Raw genomic sequence first — 14,655 nt, 5'->3', positions numbered from 1 at the left:
TTTCCTCTTACAACCACTTTTGCTTCATCCTAAATGTTTTGAACCATTGTGTGTTCATTTTCATTTGTTACCATGTATTCTTTCATTTCTTCCTTGAATTCTTCATTAACCCATTTATTGTTTAGCAGCACATTATTTAACCTCCATGTATTTGTGCTCTTTCCAGATTTCTTCTTGTGGTTGATTTTCAGTTTCACAAAATTGTGGTCAGAAAAGATGCATGGTGTGGGACGATGGCAATGGAGTAGGAGCACTTTGTCCCACCAATACAAGTAGCTAACTACCAAATCACCCTAAATACTCCAGAAATCGCCCTGCAGACTTACAGAACAAACTGCACAACTAAAGGTAGAAAAAAGGCCACACAAAAGAAGGTTGGAAGTGCAGAGACATGTTTTGAGAGAGAAAAGGATTGTGGATGCTATGGTGGGGAGGGAGTAACAGGTGCAGAAGGTTGAGAGATGGACTAACACACAGGGGAGCCCATGGGGAAAACAAATCCCCATAGCAATTGGCTTAGAGTGAGAAGAGTCGAATTATGTCAGTCCTTGCAACCAGCAGGGCATAATTCTACAGTTTTAAAGGTAAGTAGGCTTGGCTGGGGGAGAACTGGAGGGCATTGTGCTGCTGTTGGAGAAGGCAGTACAAACAGTCCACGGACATACAGCATGGAAACAGTGATCTGAAGAGCCCCTGAGCAACAGAATGGGCAGGTTATCTGCTCATCTTGGAGCATATCCTAGAGAGGCAGTGTTCATAGACTCCCCTCTGGGAACAAAGAACTAGCAGGTGCCATTTCCCTCCCCAATCCCTCAGCAGAAGCACAGAGCCACCTGCTGGAAGTGGCACAGTGCTGACACTGGAGACCTAACTTGCTTACATCAAGCCCTGCCCTCCACCCCCCAGTGCTCCAGCGGAACCAACCTTCCAAGTCACTAGCATCAGTCCCAGAGAGGGACGGCCCCTACCCCAGAAGACCAGCCCAAATCCCTGCCCACACCACAACTCCACACCCAGAAGTTCTGAAGGGGCTTGGTTCCAGCAGCACCGCTGAAAGGTCTCATTTCACACAGACCAGAGCACATCTAACTGAAACTCGCCATATTCAGGACAAGGACCAAACATTATCCACAACAGGCAAAGTGAGCCTCCACTGGCGAAGGCATGAAGGATAAAGCAAACACAAGAGCACAGCACACAAAGCAGACACTGGAGACATTCCCTGAAGCACCAGGCCCTGGGTAACAGCAGAAACTGCACTAAGGGCACCGCAGGACTTCTTCTTCATAAGGCCATTACCCTGAAGAACAGGAGACACAGTTGACTATCCTAACACATACAAGCAGACACAGACACACAAAATGCGAAAACAGAGGAATTTGTGACAAATGAAAGAAAAGGACAAGACTATGGCCAGAGAGCACTGCAAAGCACTCCAGGACCTCTTCCTCATAAAGCCACTATTTTCAAAAGCAGAAGATATACCTCACTTTCTTAACACAAAGAAATAGACACAGAGAGGTAGACAAAATGAAGAAACAAAGAAATTCATCCCAAATGAAAGAACAGGACAAGGCCACAGGCCAAGATATAAGCAAAACAGATATAAGTAACATGCCTGATAAAGAATTTAAAGTAATGATCATAAAGATATTCACTGGACTTGAGAAAAGAATAGAAGACATGAGTGAGACTGGTAAAACAGATAAGAAATAACACAGCGGAGACGAAGAACTCAATAAACAAAATGATAACAGGCTTGATGGAATGAACAGCAGGCTGGAAGAAGCAGAGCAACAAATTAATGAACTAGAAAACAGAGTAATGGAAAGTAATCAAGATGAAAAAGAGACAAAAAAATTATGGAAAACGAGAATAGACTTAAGGAACTCTGGGACTCCATCAAACATAATAACATTTGCTTTACAAGAGTCACAGAAGAGAGAAAAAAGGGGGTAGAAAATTTATTTGAAAAATAATAGCTAAAAAAAAATAATAGCTAAAAACTTCTCTAATATGGGGTAGGAAACAAATATCCAGATGAAGGAGGCACAGACACCCCCACCAAAATCAACAAAAGCAGATGTATACCAGACATAATGTAATTAAACTGGCAAAATACAGATATTAAAAAAAGTATTTAAAGCATCAAGAAAAAGAAAACACTTAAATACAAGGGAAAACCCATAAAGCTATCTGAGGATTGTTCAGCAGAAACTTTGCAGGCCATTAGAAAGTTGCATGATATATTCGAAGTGCTAAATGGGAAAAATTTGGAGCCAAGAATACTCTATCCAGGAAGGTTATCATTCAGAATAGAAGGAGAGACAGTTTCCAAGACAAACAAAAAACTAAAGGAGTTCATGACCACTAAACCAGCCCTACAAGAAATTTTAGAGGGGACTCTTTGAGTGGAAAGGAAAGATCAATATTGACAGTATGAAGGTAGAAAAAACAAAAGTAGTAAAAATGACTATTTCTGTAAAAAGTCAGTCAAGGATGTAAAAAATGACACCACATACCTAAAACATAGGGAGGAGAGGAGTAAAGAATGGGTTCAAACTAAAATGACCCTCAGCTTAATACAGACTGCTACATGGAGAAGATGTTATATACAAAGCTAATGGTAACTACCAATCAAAAACAAGTGCAAAGAATAAGGAGAAAGAAATCCAAATATATCACTAAATAAAACCATCAAACCATGAAGGAGAGAAAGACAAGAAAGGACCAGAGAAAATATCCAGAAACAACCACAAAAGCAGTAATAAAATGGTAATAAACACATATCTATCAATAATTACCTTGAATGCAAAAGGACTAAACACTCCAGTTAAAGGACATAGGGTGACAGAATGGATAAAAAGACAAGACCCATCTATATGCTGCCTACGACAGACCTATTTTACACCTAAAGACACCTTCAGATCGAAAGTAAGGGGATGGAGAAAAAGTCATCATGCAAATGGATGTCAAAAGAAAGCCAGATTAGTGATACTTATAAGAGACACACTAGGCTGTAATACAAAGACTGTAATAAGAGACAAAGAAGGACACTATACAATAATAAAGGGTACAATCCAACAAGATGATAAAACAATTGTAAATATTCATGAACCCAAATACATAAAAGTTAATAACAGACAAAATAATTAATAATAATACAATAATAGCAGAGGAATTTAACCCCCCACTTACATAAATGGATAGATCATCTAAACAGAAAATCAACAAGGAAACAGTGCCTTTGAATGACACACTGGAGCAGATGGACTTAACATATACGAATATATATGATATATTCAGAACATTCCATCCTAAAGCAGAATATACATTCTTTTCAAGTACACACAGAACATTCTCCAGAATAGATCACATATCAGACCACAAAACAAGCCTCAACAAATTTGAAAAGATGAAGTTATACCAAGCATCTCTTCTAAACACAACATCATAAAACTCTAAGTCAACCACAGGGGAAAAAAATCTGGAAAGACCACAACTACAGGGAGGTTAAATAACATGCTACTAAACAATGAATGGATCAACCAGGAAATAAAAGAAAAAAATAGAAAAGTACATGGAAACAAATGTAAATGAAAAGACAGCGGCTCAAAACCTTTGGGATGCAGCAAAAGCTATTCTAAGAGGGCAATTTAAACCAATGCAGGCCTACTTCAAGAATAAAGAAAAATCTCAAAGGAACAATCTAACCTCATTTATAACTAAACAAGCTAGGAAAAGAACAAACAAAATATAAAACCAGCAGACGGAAAGAAATAATAAAGATTAGAGCAGAAATAAATGATGTAGAAAAAAAAACAATAGAACAGATTAACAAAATGAGCTGTTTCTTTGAAAAATTAATAAAATTATTAGCCACTAGCCAGACATATCAAGAAAAAAAGAGAAAGGACTGGAATAAATAAAATCACAAATGAGAGAAGAGAAATACCTACCAATACCACAGAAACACAATTACAACAGAATATTATGAAAAACTATATGCCAACAAATTAGATGACCTAAAAGAAATGGATAAATTCTTGGAAACATATAACCTGCCAAAACTGAAATAGGAATAAATAGAAAATTTGAACAGAGTGATTACCAGCAACTAAAATTTAATCAGTAATCAAAAAAGTCCCGACAAACAGAAGTGTGGGACCAGATGGCTTCACAGGTGATTTCTACCAAACATTTAATGAAGAGTTAATGTCTATTCTTCTCACACTATTTCAAAAAATAGAAAAGGAAAACTTCCAGTTCATGCTATGAGGCCAGTATCACCCTGAGACTAAAATCAGATAAAGATAACACAAAAAAAGAAAACTACAGGCCAATATCTCTGATGAACACAGATGCAAAAATCCCCAACAAAATACTAGCAAACCGAATCTAATAACATATTTAAAAAAATCATTCACCACGATCAAATGGGATTTATTTGTGGGATGCAAGGGTGGTTCAATATCTGCAAATCAATCAAACTGATAACATTACATCAATAAGAGAAAGAATACAAACCATATAATCATTTCAATATACACAGAAAAAGCATTTGATGAAGTACAACATCCATTCATGATAAAAAACCTCAACAAAGTAGGTCTAAAGGAGACATACCTCAACTTAATAAAGTCCTTATATGAAAAACCCACAGCAAACATCATACTCAATGGTGAAAAACTGAGAGTTTTTCCCCAAAGATCAGGAATAACACAAGGATGTCCACTCTCACCACTTACATTCAACATAGTACTAGAAGTCCTAGCCACAGAAATCAGACAACAAAAAGAAATAAAGGGCATCCAAATCAGTAAGGAAGAAATAAAACTTTCACTATTTGCAGATAACATGATACTATACATGGAAAACCCGAAAGACTGTACCCAAAACTACTAGAACTGATAAATGAATTCAAGAAAATTGCAGGATACAAAATCAATGTACAGAAATCTGCTGCATTTCTATACACCAATAATGAAGCAGCCAAAAGAGAAATAAAATAGTCCCATTTACAATCACACCAAAAACAATAAAATATCTAGGAATAAACTTAACCAAAGGTGTGAAGGATTTATACTCTGAAAACTATAAAACATTGATGAAAGAAAATGAAGACGACACAAACAAATGGTAAGACATTCCATGTTCATGGGTTGGAAAAACAAATATTGTTAAAATGTCTATACTATCCAAAGCATTCTACAGTTTCAATGTAATCCCAATCAAAATGCCAACAATATTTTTCACAGAAATAAGAACAAATAATCCTAAAATTTGCACAGAACCACAAAAGATCCCAAATAGCCAAAGCAATCCTGAGAAAGAGAAATAAAACTGGAGGTATCACAATTCCAGTTTTTAAGTTATACTACAACGCTGTAGTAATCAAAACAGTACAGTACTGGCACAAAAATAGACGCACAGATCAATGGAACAGAATAGCAAACCCAGAAATAAACCTACAATTATATGGTGAATTAATCTTCAACAAAGCAGAGGAATATCCAATGGGAAAAAGAGTCTTTTCAATAAATGGGGTTGGGAGTAGTGCATGGTAACATGCAAAATAATGAAACTGGACCACTTTCTTATACCATACACAAAATAAATGCAAAATGGATTAAAGACCTAAATGTGAGTCCTGAAACCATAAACATTCTAGACGAGAACACAGGCAGTGACTTCTCTGACATTTGTGGTAACATTTTTCTAGATATGTCTCCTGAGGCAAAGGAAACAAAAACAAAAGTGAACTATCAAAATAAAAAGCTACTGCACAGTGAAGGGAACAATCAACAAAACTAAAAGGCAGCCTATGGATTGGGAGAGGATATTTGCAAATGACATATCCGATATAGGGTTAGTATCCAAAATATGTAAAAAACTTACTAAACTCAAGACCCTAAAAACAAATAATCCAGTTAAGAAACAGGCAGAAGCCATGAATATACTTTTCCAAAGAAGACAGAGATGGCCAATAGGCACATGAAAAGATGCTCAACATCACTCACCATCAGGGAAATGCAAATCAAAACCACAATGAGATACCACCTCATGCCTGTCAGAATGGCTAAAATCAACAACACAAGAAACAAAAAGTGTTGGCAAGAATGTGGAGAAAAAGGAACCCTCTTGAACTGTTGGTGGTAATGCCTATTGGTGCAGCCACTGTAGAAAACAGTATGGTAGGTTCCTCAAAAAGTTAAAATTAGAACTTCCATAGGACCCAGCAATTGCACTACTGGGTATTTACCCAAAGAATACAAAAACACTAATTCAAAGGAATACATGCACCACAATGTTTATAGCACCATTATTTTCAATAGCTAAGATATGGAAGCAGCACAAGTGTACATCAATTGTAAATAGATAAAGAAGATGTGGTATGTATGTATACACACAATGGAATATTATTCAGCCAGTAAAAGAAATGAAATAATGACAATTGCATGACAACTGCAATGACATGGATGGAATTAGAGACTATAATGCTAAGTGAAATAAGTCAGAGAAAGACAAATACCATATGATTTTACGCATATATGGAATTTATGAAACAGAAGAGACAAACAAAGGGAAAGAAAGAGACAAGGTAAGAAACAGACTGTTAACTAAAGAGAACAAACTGATGGTTACCAGAAGGGAGGTGGGGGGGGATGGGTAAAATATGTGATGGGGATTAAGGAGTGCAATTGTTGTGATGAGCACTAGATGATGTATGGAATTGACAAATCATAATACTGTACACCTGAAACAAATAGAACACTGTATGTTAACTATCAGGAATTAAAAAATAAGAAGAAAAGATGAATGGTGTGACTTAGATCTTGTTTAATTTGTTGAGACTTCTTTTGTGACCTGATATTTGATCTGTAGTGGAGAGTATTCCATGTACACTTGAAAAGAATATATATTCTGCTGTTTTAGGATGGAATGTTCTGAATATACCTGTTAAATTCACCTGGTCCAGTGTGTCATTGTTTCCATGCTGATTTTCTGTTTGGATGATCTGTCCATTGATGTAAGTAGGGTGTTTAAGTTCTCTGCTATTATCATATTACTACCGATTAATTCCTTTATGTTTGTTATTAACTGTTTAATGTATTTGGGTGCTCCCATGTTGGGTGCATAAATACTTACAACTGCTATATCTTCTTGTTGGATTGTCCCCTTTATTATTATATAATGTCCTTGTCTCTTGTTACAGTCTAGTTTGTCTAAGTACTGCTAGTCTGGCTTTCTTTTGACATCCCTTTGCTGGATAAATGTTTCTCTATCCCCTCACTTTTAACTGCAGTTTCAGTAAAGACCATGACAGCACCCTGGATTTTGACCCCTCCCCAGCAGTAATGAGACACTGAGGTGGTGTCAGCAGAGGCCTAATGGAGATTCAGGACTCCCGCCACTGCCCTCATGAGTAATGAAACCATTCTCCTCTCCCATCCTGTCAATGAAGACCATGTGAGGAGCAGTAACAAGGCACTCCTGTGCTCTTCCTAGCCAGGGTGGAAATCAGTGGAGGCCTACTAGACAGCCTACACTATAATCACTCTGCAGTAATGAAGAAGTTCTCCAACCTCCAGGTGCCATGATTCATTGTTTGCATACAAATAATACTTTTGAATTAAAAAAAGGAACAGAGCTTCAGAGACATGTGGAACTATAATGAAAGTTCTAATATTCATGTCACATGAATCCCAGAAGGAAAAAGAGGATAAGGCTGAAAAATACTCAGAGAAAAAAAGGATGAACATTTTCTGAATTTGGCAAAAGATAAACCTGCAAATTCAAGAGGCTACATAAATGTCAAATAGAATAATTCCAAAGAAATCTATGTCAAGACACATCATATTAAAACTTCAAAATTAAAGACTAAGAAAAATCTTGAAAGCAGCCTGGGGTGGGGGGAGCACAGTACCTACAGGGGAAAAACAACTCAAATAACAGAAGATTTCTCATTAGAAACCATGGAGGCCAGAAGGAAGTACAGCTTATCATGGACTACTACTCAGCAATAAACAGGAATGTACTATTGATACATGCAACAAGTTGGGTGAACCTTAATTATACTGAGAAAAAAAACAACAAAAACTCAAAAGATTACCTATTGTTTTAAATAAAAAAAGAAAAAAATTAAAAAAGAAAAAAAAGGTTACCTATTATATGATTCATTCTATATGACATTGTCAAAATGACAAAATTACTGAGATAGAAAACAGATTAGTGGCTGCCAGGGATTAGGTAACTAGTGTGGGGAGGGAGGGATATAGCTATGGCTATAAATGGGCAATACAAGGGATCCTTGTGGTGATGGTCGCTTAAGAATCTACACATGTGATAAAATCACATATGCACATTAGAACAATGTCAAACTCCTGGTTTTGACATTGTACTATAATTTGGTAAAATATAACTATTGGAAGAAACTGGGTGAAGGGTACATGGGACTTCTCTGTATTATCTCTGCAAATATCTACGAATCTATAACTGCAAAACAAACAAACAAAAAACTATGTGCAATAACTAACTCAATAATTCCACTCAGTTTTTAAAAAACAACGGAATTTCACAAATATTTGTTTATTAGGCTGTTTTTTATAGGACTATGAAGTAAAAATTTTCAAAACTCTTTATCTCAACAGCATGGGATTAAATAAAAATGGTATACCCACAATCACTGAAAATATCATCAACATGCAAAAAGATTTTTGTTGTATTAAGTCTTTTTAAAAAGCAGATTATAAAACAATATATAAAATAGTATTGCATATTTATGGAAATATATATGTATACACATATAAAAAGCAAGATAAAGAAATACACACCAAGTGTTTATCATCTATGGGTAGAAGGATTATAGTAATTTTACTTTTTTTATATCTTTCAAACCGTCAATAGTATGTATCATTAGACTGGGCATACAAAAATATTTCACACAGAAAAATAAAATAAAATAAATTTATAAAAAAGTTTACAAAAACATTCACTAACATAAAATAAATGTAATATAGAAAACCAAAGATGAGTGTAGTTTTACTTTATATCTAAGATACTAACACAGATAAAAAGACATGAAAAAAAACGGTTAAGGTAATAGGGAAAAATAATGGTAACTGTCATGGTAAAAATTTACTTAATTCACAAATCACTATATAAGGTAGAAAACCATCAGTGAGCTACTTTTCAAACTGAAATTTAGGATTACAGCAATAAGGGACAAGTTTTCTTCACTCTTCCTGCTGGCAACAAGCTCCCAATTCTCTGTTTAACTACATTTCTGACATCTTTTAGTAAGTAGTAGTTCTACATTTGAAGACATAGTCATGTTTTCATTGACTGTGCCAAACCAGATTAGTCTTCTGCTTCTCATAATTCATGTAACAGCTTGAATAAAACAATATAAATTTACAGAATTTAAAAAAAAATCTAGCTAATGACATTGTTGCTTCCCTCCTATGAATCTCTACAGTCCACTGTTTTTTGGTACCAATCTGGTGGTACTTTCATATTCTGCCTCTTACAGCTACTTTTGTGTTTGTCTTATCTGTCCCAGTAGATTGAGTCCCCTAAGGTCAGGCCTATGTCATACTGATCTTTACCTATCCTGAAATGTCTAGCAGAATACACTGCACACAGTTAATACTGTCTTGTTCTATTAGGTGTGCAATAAGATTATGAACATTTCAAATCAGGCATGCCACCCTCTGCTTTTTGTAATCCCTACAGTACATAGTTTAGGTCTAGGCATAATGATATCCAATGTATCCTTGCTGATTTCTACTTAGTGAAACATCTTTAAGAAATACATTCTACAAGCATGGTATCTGACAGTGTTAGAGACAGAAATTTTGATACATATTGGTAAAAGAACATAAAGTAGTACCTAACTTTAGACTCATAAAAAAATAGAGGATTTACATATGGTAGAAGTTCATAAACTGGATTAAGAATTCTAAGGAAAAGCAAAGAAGAAAACTAACAGTAGAGAAAATAAATTTTGTGAAAGTATATTCCTAATAAGCTTAAGTAAAATTACAGAAAGAACTGGAAAGTCACAGCAATTCTTTCCCTGGAGGGTTTATAAATTGTGTCTATGAAGATGTAGCCACAAACATGATTAGAGGCAAGGGGAAGGTATAAAATGACTTACTGTATGAACATAAAGTGTGTGAACAAATAGTGTGAATAAAAAAATATATGGCAAGACTATAAACAGAACCCAGACAACTTTATCAATGGCTGCCCCCCTTTACTTCCTCAACAAGCACACAAGACGACTAAATTCTACTGTGCTTACATGTGCCTTTCATGCATGTCATTGTTGAAGGACACAACTCAATGACTCGAACAGCAAAAGTTCCTGGTTCCTCTCCTGGCACTGTCAAAATGGAAATCTAAAAAGTGGAAACAAAATATTAGACATAGCTGGTAGATCTCATTTTCATTATTCTATCATTAAAGTGCAGTTTACTTTCAAACTGAGTGTCTTTTCTCAAACTCCACTGATGTTTGAAAAAATTTAACTTGTAAGGGTTTAATTTAGAACAGAATTTGAAACATGTAACATGAACATGTGTCCGAACATCAAATTTCTGCATTATTTATATACTTATATATCATATACATTGCATTCATATAATTCATAGACAATGAATATTTCAAATATCTTTAATATTTAATTCTTCACTTATTTTCAAAGGATTCAATTATGACTTATTTCTGAATTGTATACACTTCAGTATTTGAAAACATCATATTAAATCAATTTTGATTATTCATAATGGCTAAAAGCAGATATAGGGTACTAAAATTTAAAAATGTTATAAATCCCAAAGATATTGAAATAAGCAAAGTAATTGGTCAACATATACCAAAGTACAGCTGAACATATACCAAAATGTTTCAAAATGAAGGTCTTCAAATTAATTTAAGGACTCCATTAATAAAATTAGAAACCCAGAATTTAGAGTAAAGTGGAAAATTATTTTTAAGTAATGTTTATTGATATGCAGTATGCTGATATGCTATAGGCACTACTAATATATTACATGGCTTTATACTTACAACTTTAAATGACCATCAGGTCAATGTTTCTCTATAAAACCAAAAGTTTCAATATGAATTCTCAATAATCATCAATCTGAGGAAACTATATCCTCTCATATATAAAATACTTGCCAAAAGGTAAAGCCCTATTTATACTTTTATCTGTGAGCACTAAATGCCTAGATTTTGACTGGTGATGTCACATTGATAGCCCACACAGGAAATGCCTACAAGTTTTCAAAACAGAAATTCTTTTAATAACCCTGACTATTCTACTATCATATTCCTCGTAAGTCCATTTTGGGGTTTAATATGTCTCAAAAACTGTGTTCTCCATATTCCTCTTAACTCCCTTTTGCTACTGGCTGTCCATGATACAAAATGTTGTACCTTAAAGAGAGAGGAACCACTAAAACATGAATCTAATGTTGTACATTATCAAATGATTATGACTAAAAACATGTGCATAACCAGAAAGGTATCTTAGGGACTGCACCAACATGGAAGTTCAGGCATACCACATTTTATTGCACTTCACTCTATTGCACTTTGCAAATACTACATTTTTTTTTTTTTTTTTTAACAATTGAAGGTTTGTGGCAACCTTGCATTGAGCAAGTCTATTGGTTTTTTCCAACAGCATTTTGCTTACTTCATGTCTCTGTCACATTTCGGTAATTCTCACAATATTTCAAACTTTTTCATTATTATATTTGTTATGGTGATCTGGGATCAGTGATCTTTGATGTTACTATTGTAATTGTTTAGGGGCTCCATGAACTGTGCCCATATAGAATAGCAAATTTAACTGATAAATGTTTTGTGTGCTCTGACTGTTCCACCAACCAACCATTCCCCAGTCTCTACCCTCTCCTTGGGCCTCCCTATTCCCTGAGACACAATGATATTGAAATTAGGCAAATTAATAACCCTATAATGACCTCTAAGTGTTCAAATGAAAGGAAGAGTCACACATCTCTCATTCTAAGTCAAAAGCTAGAAATAATTAAGCTTAGTGAGAAAGGCGCATTGAAAGCCGAGATAGGCCAAAAGCCAGGCATCTTGTGCCAAACAGCTAGCCAAGTTGTAAATGCAGAGGAAAACTTCTTGAAGGAAATTAAAAGTGCTACTCCAGTGAACATGAGAATGATAAGAAAGGGAAACAGCCATATTGCTGATACGGAGAAAGTTTCAGTGGTCTGGATCAAACCAGCTAAAACATTTCCTAAGCCAAAACCAAATATAGAGCAAGGCCCTAACTCTTTTTAATTCTATGAAGGCTGAGAGAGGTGAGAAAGTTACAGAAAAGTTTGAAGCTTAGCCAAAGTTGGTTCACGAGCTTTAAGGAAAGAAGCCATCTCCATAAAGAAGTGCAAGGTGAAATAGCAAATACTGATATAGAAGCTGCAACAAGTTATCCAGAAAATGTAGCTAAGATAATTCATGAAGGTGGCTACGCTAAAGTACAAATTTTCCAGGTAGATCAGTCTTCTATTGGAAGAAGATGTCATCTAGGGCTTTCATAGCAAGAGAGAAGTCAAGACCTGGCTTCAAAGTTTCAAAGGACAGGCTGACTTTAAAGGCTAATGTAGCTGGTGACTTTAAGTTGAAGCCAATGCTCATTTACCATTACAATAATTCTAGGGCCTTTAAGAATTATGTTAAATCTACTCTCCCTGTGCTCTGTAAATGGAACAACAAAGCCTGGATGACACAACATGGTTTACTGAGTATTTTAAGCCCACTGCTGAGACCTACTGCTCAGAAAAGATTGCTTTTAAAATATGAATGCTCATTGACAGTGAACCTGGTCACCCGAGAGTTCTGATGAAGATGTACAAGATTAATGTTGTTCTCATGCCTGATAACACAACATATTTTCTGCAGTTTATGGATCTAGGAGTAATTTTGACTTTGCCATAGATTGTGATTCCTCTGATGGATCTGAGCAAAGTAATTTGAAAACCTTCTGCACAGAATGCACCATTCTAGATGCCCTTGAGAACACTCATGATTAATGGGAAGAGGTCAAAATATCAAAATTAATAGGGGTTTGGAGGAAGTTGGTTCCAACCCTCAGGAATGACTTTGAGGGGTTCAAGACTTCAGTGGAGGAAGTAACCGCAGATGTGGGGAAACAGCAAGACAACTAGAATTAGAAGTGAAGCTTGAAGAAAGGATTATATGGCTACAATCTCATGATAAAACTTGAATAAATGAGGAGTTGCTTCTCATGGATGAGCAAAGAAAGTGATTCTTGAGATGGAATCTACTTCTGACAATGATGTTGTGAAGATTGTTGAAATGACAACAAAGGATTTAGATATGATATAAACTTAGTTGATAAAACAAAACAGATTTTGCTGGGACTGACTCCCAATTTTCAAGGAATTTCTCCTGTGGGTAAAATGCCATCAAAAAGCATTGTATGCCAGAGAAACCATTCATGAAAGAAGAGTTAAATGATGCAGAAAAGATTATTGTCTTATTTTAAGAAATTGTCATAGTCACCCAAACCTTTAATAACCACCACCCTGATCAGTCAGCAGCCATCAACATCAAGGCAAGACCCTCCACCAGCAAAAAAGATTAGAATTCACTGAAAGCTCAGAAGATGGTTAGCAGTGTTTAGAAATAAAGCATTTAATTAAGGTAAGTACATTTTTTAGACATAATGCTATATTGCACACTTAATAAACTACAGTGTAGTGTAAACATAACTTTTATATGCACTGAGAAACCAAAAAAATCATCTGACTTGCTTTATTGTGACATTTGCTTTACTGCGGTGTTCTGGAACTACTCACAATATCTCTGAGGTATGCCTGTATTTCTTCTGTTTCCTACAACCATCATGTCTAAATACAGTCAGTAATCCCCTACCCCAGTACCTTCTGTGTCCTGAACTGAGAAGGTACTGTCTTAAATCTCATAGAGATTAATAAAAGCCATCAAAAGGGAATTCCCTCAATCCTCTAATACCACTTTCATAAAATTTATCTAAACTTACACCTATTCTTTCCTCTCTTTAAGTCTCATTATATATGCTTCAAAAATTTAAAGAGGAAAAAACCCAAGTAGGAAACAAAGAAAAGCATACCAAATGTATATTTTAGACTGATCACTCTGATAGCTCTGTGGAGGATGGATCTGAAGGAGACAAGATGAAAGGCAGAACAAAAAGTTAGAAGGCAGAAATAATGAGGTCCAAAACCAGAGCAGTGAGAATAAGGACTGAGAGGAAAAGCAGATTGTAGCAACTTCTAAAAAGTACAATGAGAGGACCTGGAGGCTCAGGAGATACCAGAGATGGGAGGAAGTTGTTGTTAGTTGGAAGGATGTCAATGCTTTTCATTAAGGTAGGGAGCACTGGATGAGTAGTTTTGAGAGGGAAGATGGTGAGTTCAGCTCGGAGTATGTTCAGTTTGAGGGGCTTTTGAGACAGATGTCCAGCAGGAAGTTTGGCCAACATTCCTGGGAGATACAGAAATGGCTGTCACCAACATTTATGCAGAGTTAGAACCATGAGAGTATATGGAGTCAAGCAGCAAGTGTGCACAGAGCAAGAGATAATGTGGGCTGAAACAAGAACCCTGAGGA

General features: G+C 35.6%; 1 protein-coding gene across 3 annotated transcripts in view; it reads right to left on the bottom strand.

The window, feature by feature from the left end:
• Window positions 1-14,655, bottom strand: part of CHM (CHM Rab escort protein) — a 206,934-nt gene that overhangs the window by 47,114 nt on the left and 145,165 nt on the right. For all 3 annotated transcript variants that reach the window (XM_078064860.1, XM_078064861.1, XM_078064862.1), the window contains exon 12: window positions 10,307-10,403. In XM_078064860.1, the coding sequence (XP_077920986.1) occupies window positions 10,307-10,403 (97 nt within the window). The remainder of the gene's footprint in view (window positions 1-10,306; window positions 10,404-14,655) is intronic.

The sequence above is a fragment of the Halichoerus grypus genome, chromosome X (genome assembly GCF_964656455.1).
Source record: "Halichoerus grypus chromosome X, mHalGry1.hap1.1, whole genome shotgun sequence".
Lineage (NCBI taxonomy): Eukaryota > Metazoa > Chordata > Mammalia > Carnivora > Phocidae > Halichoerus > Halichoerus grypus.
The sequence above is the reverse complement of the archived record's forward strand: the minus strand, read 5'-3'. Positions and strand labels throughout refer to the sequence as shown.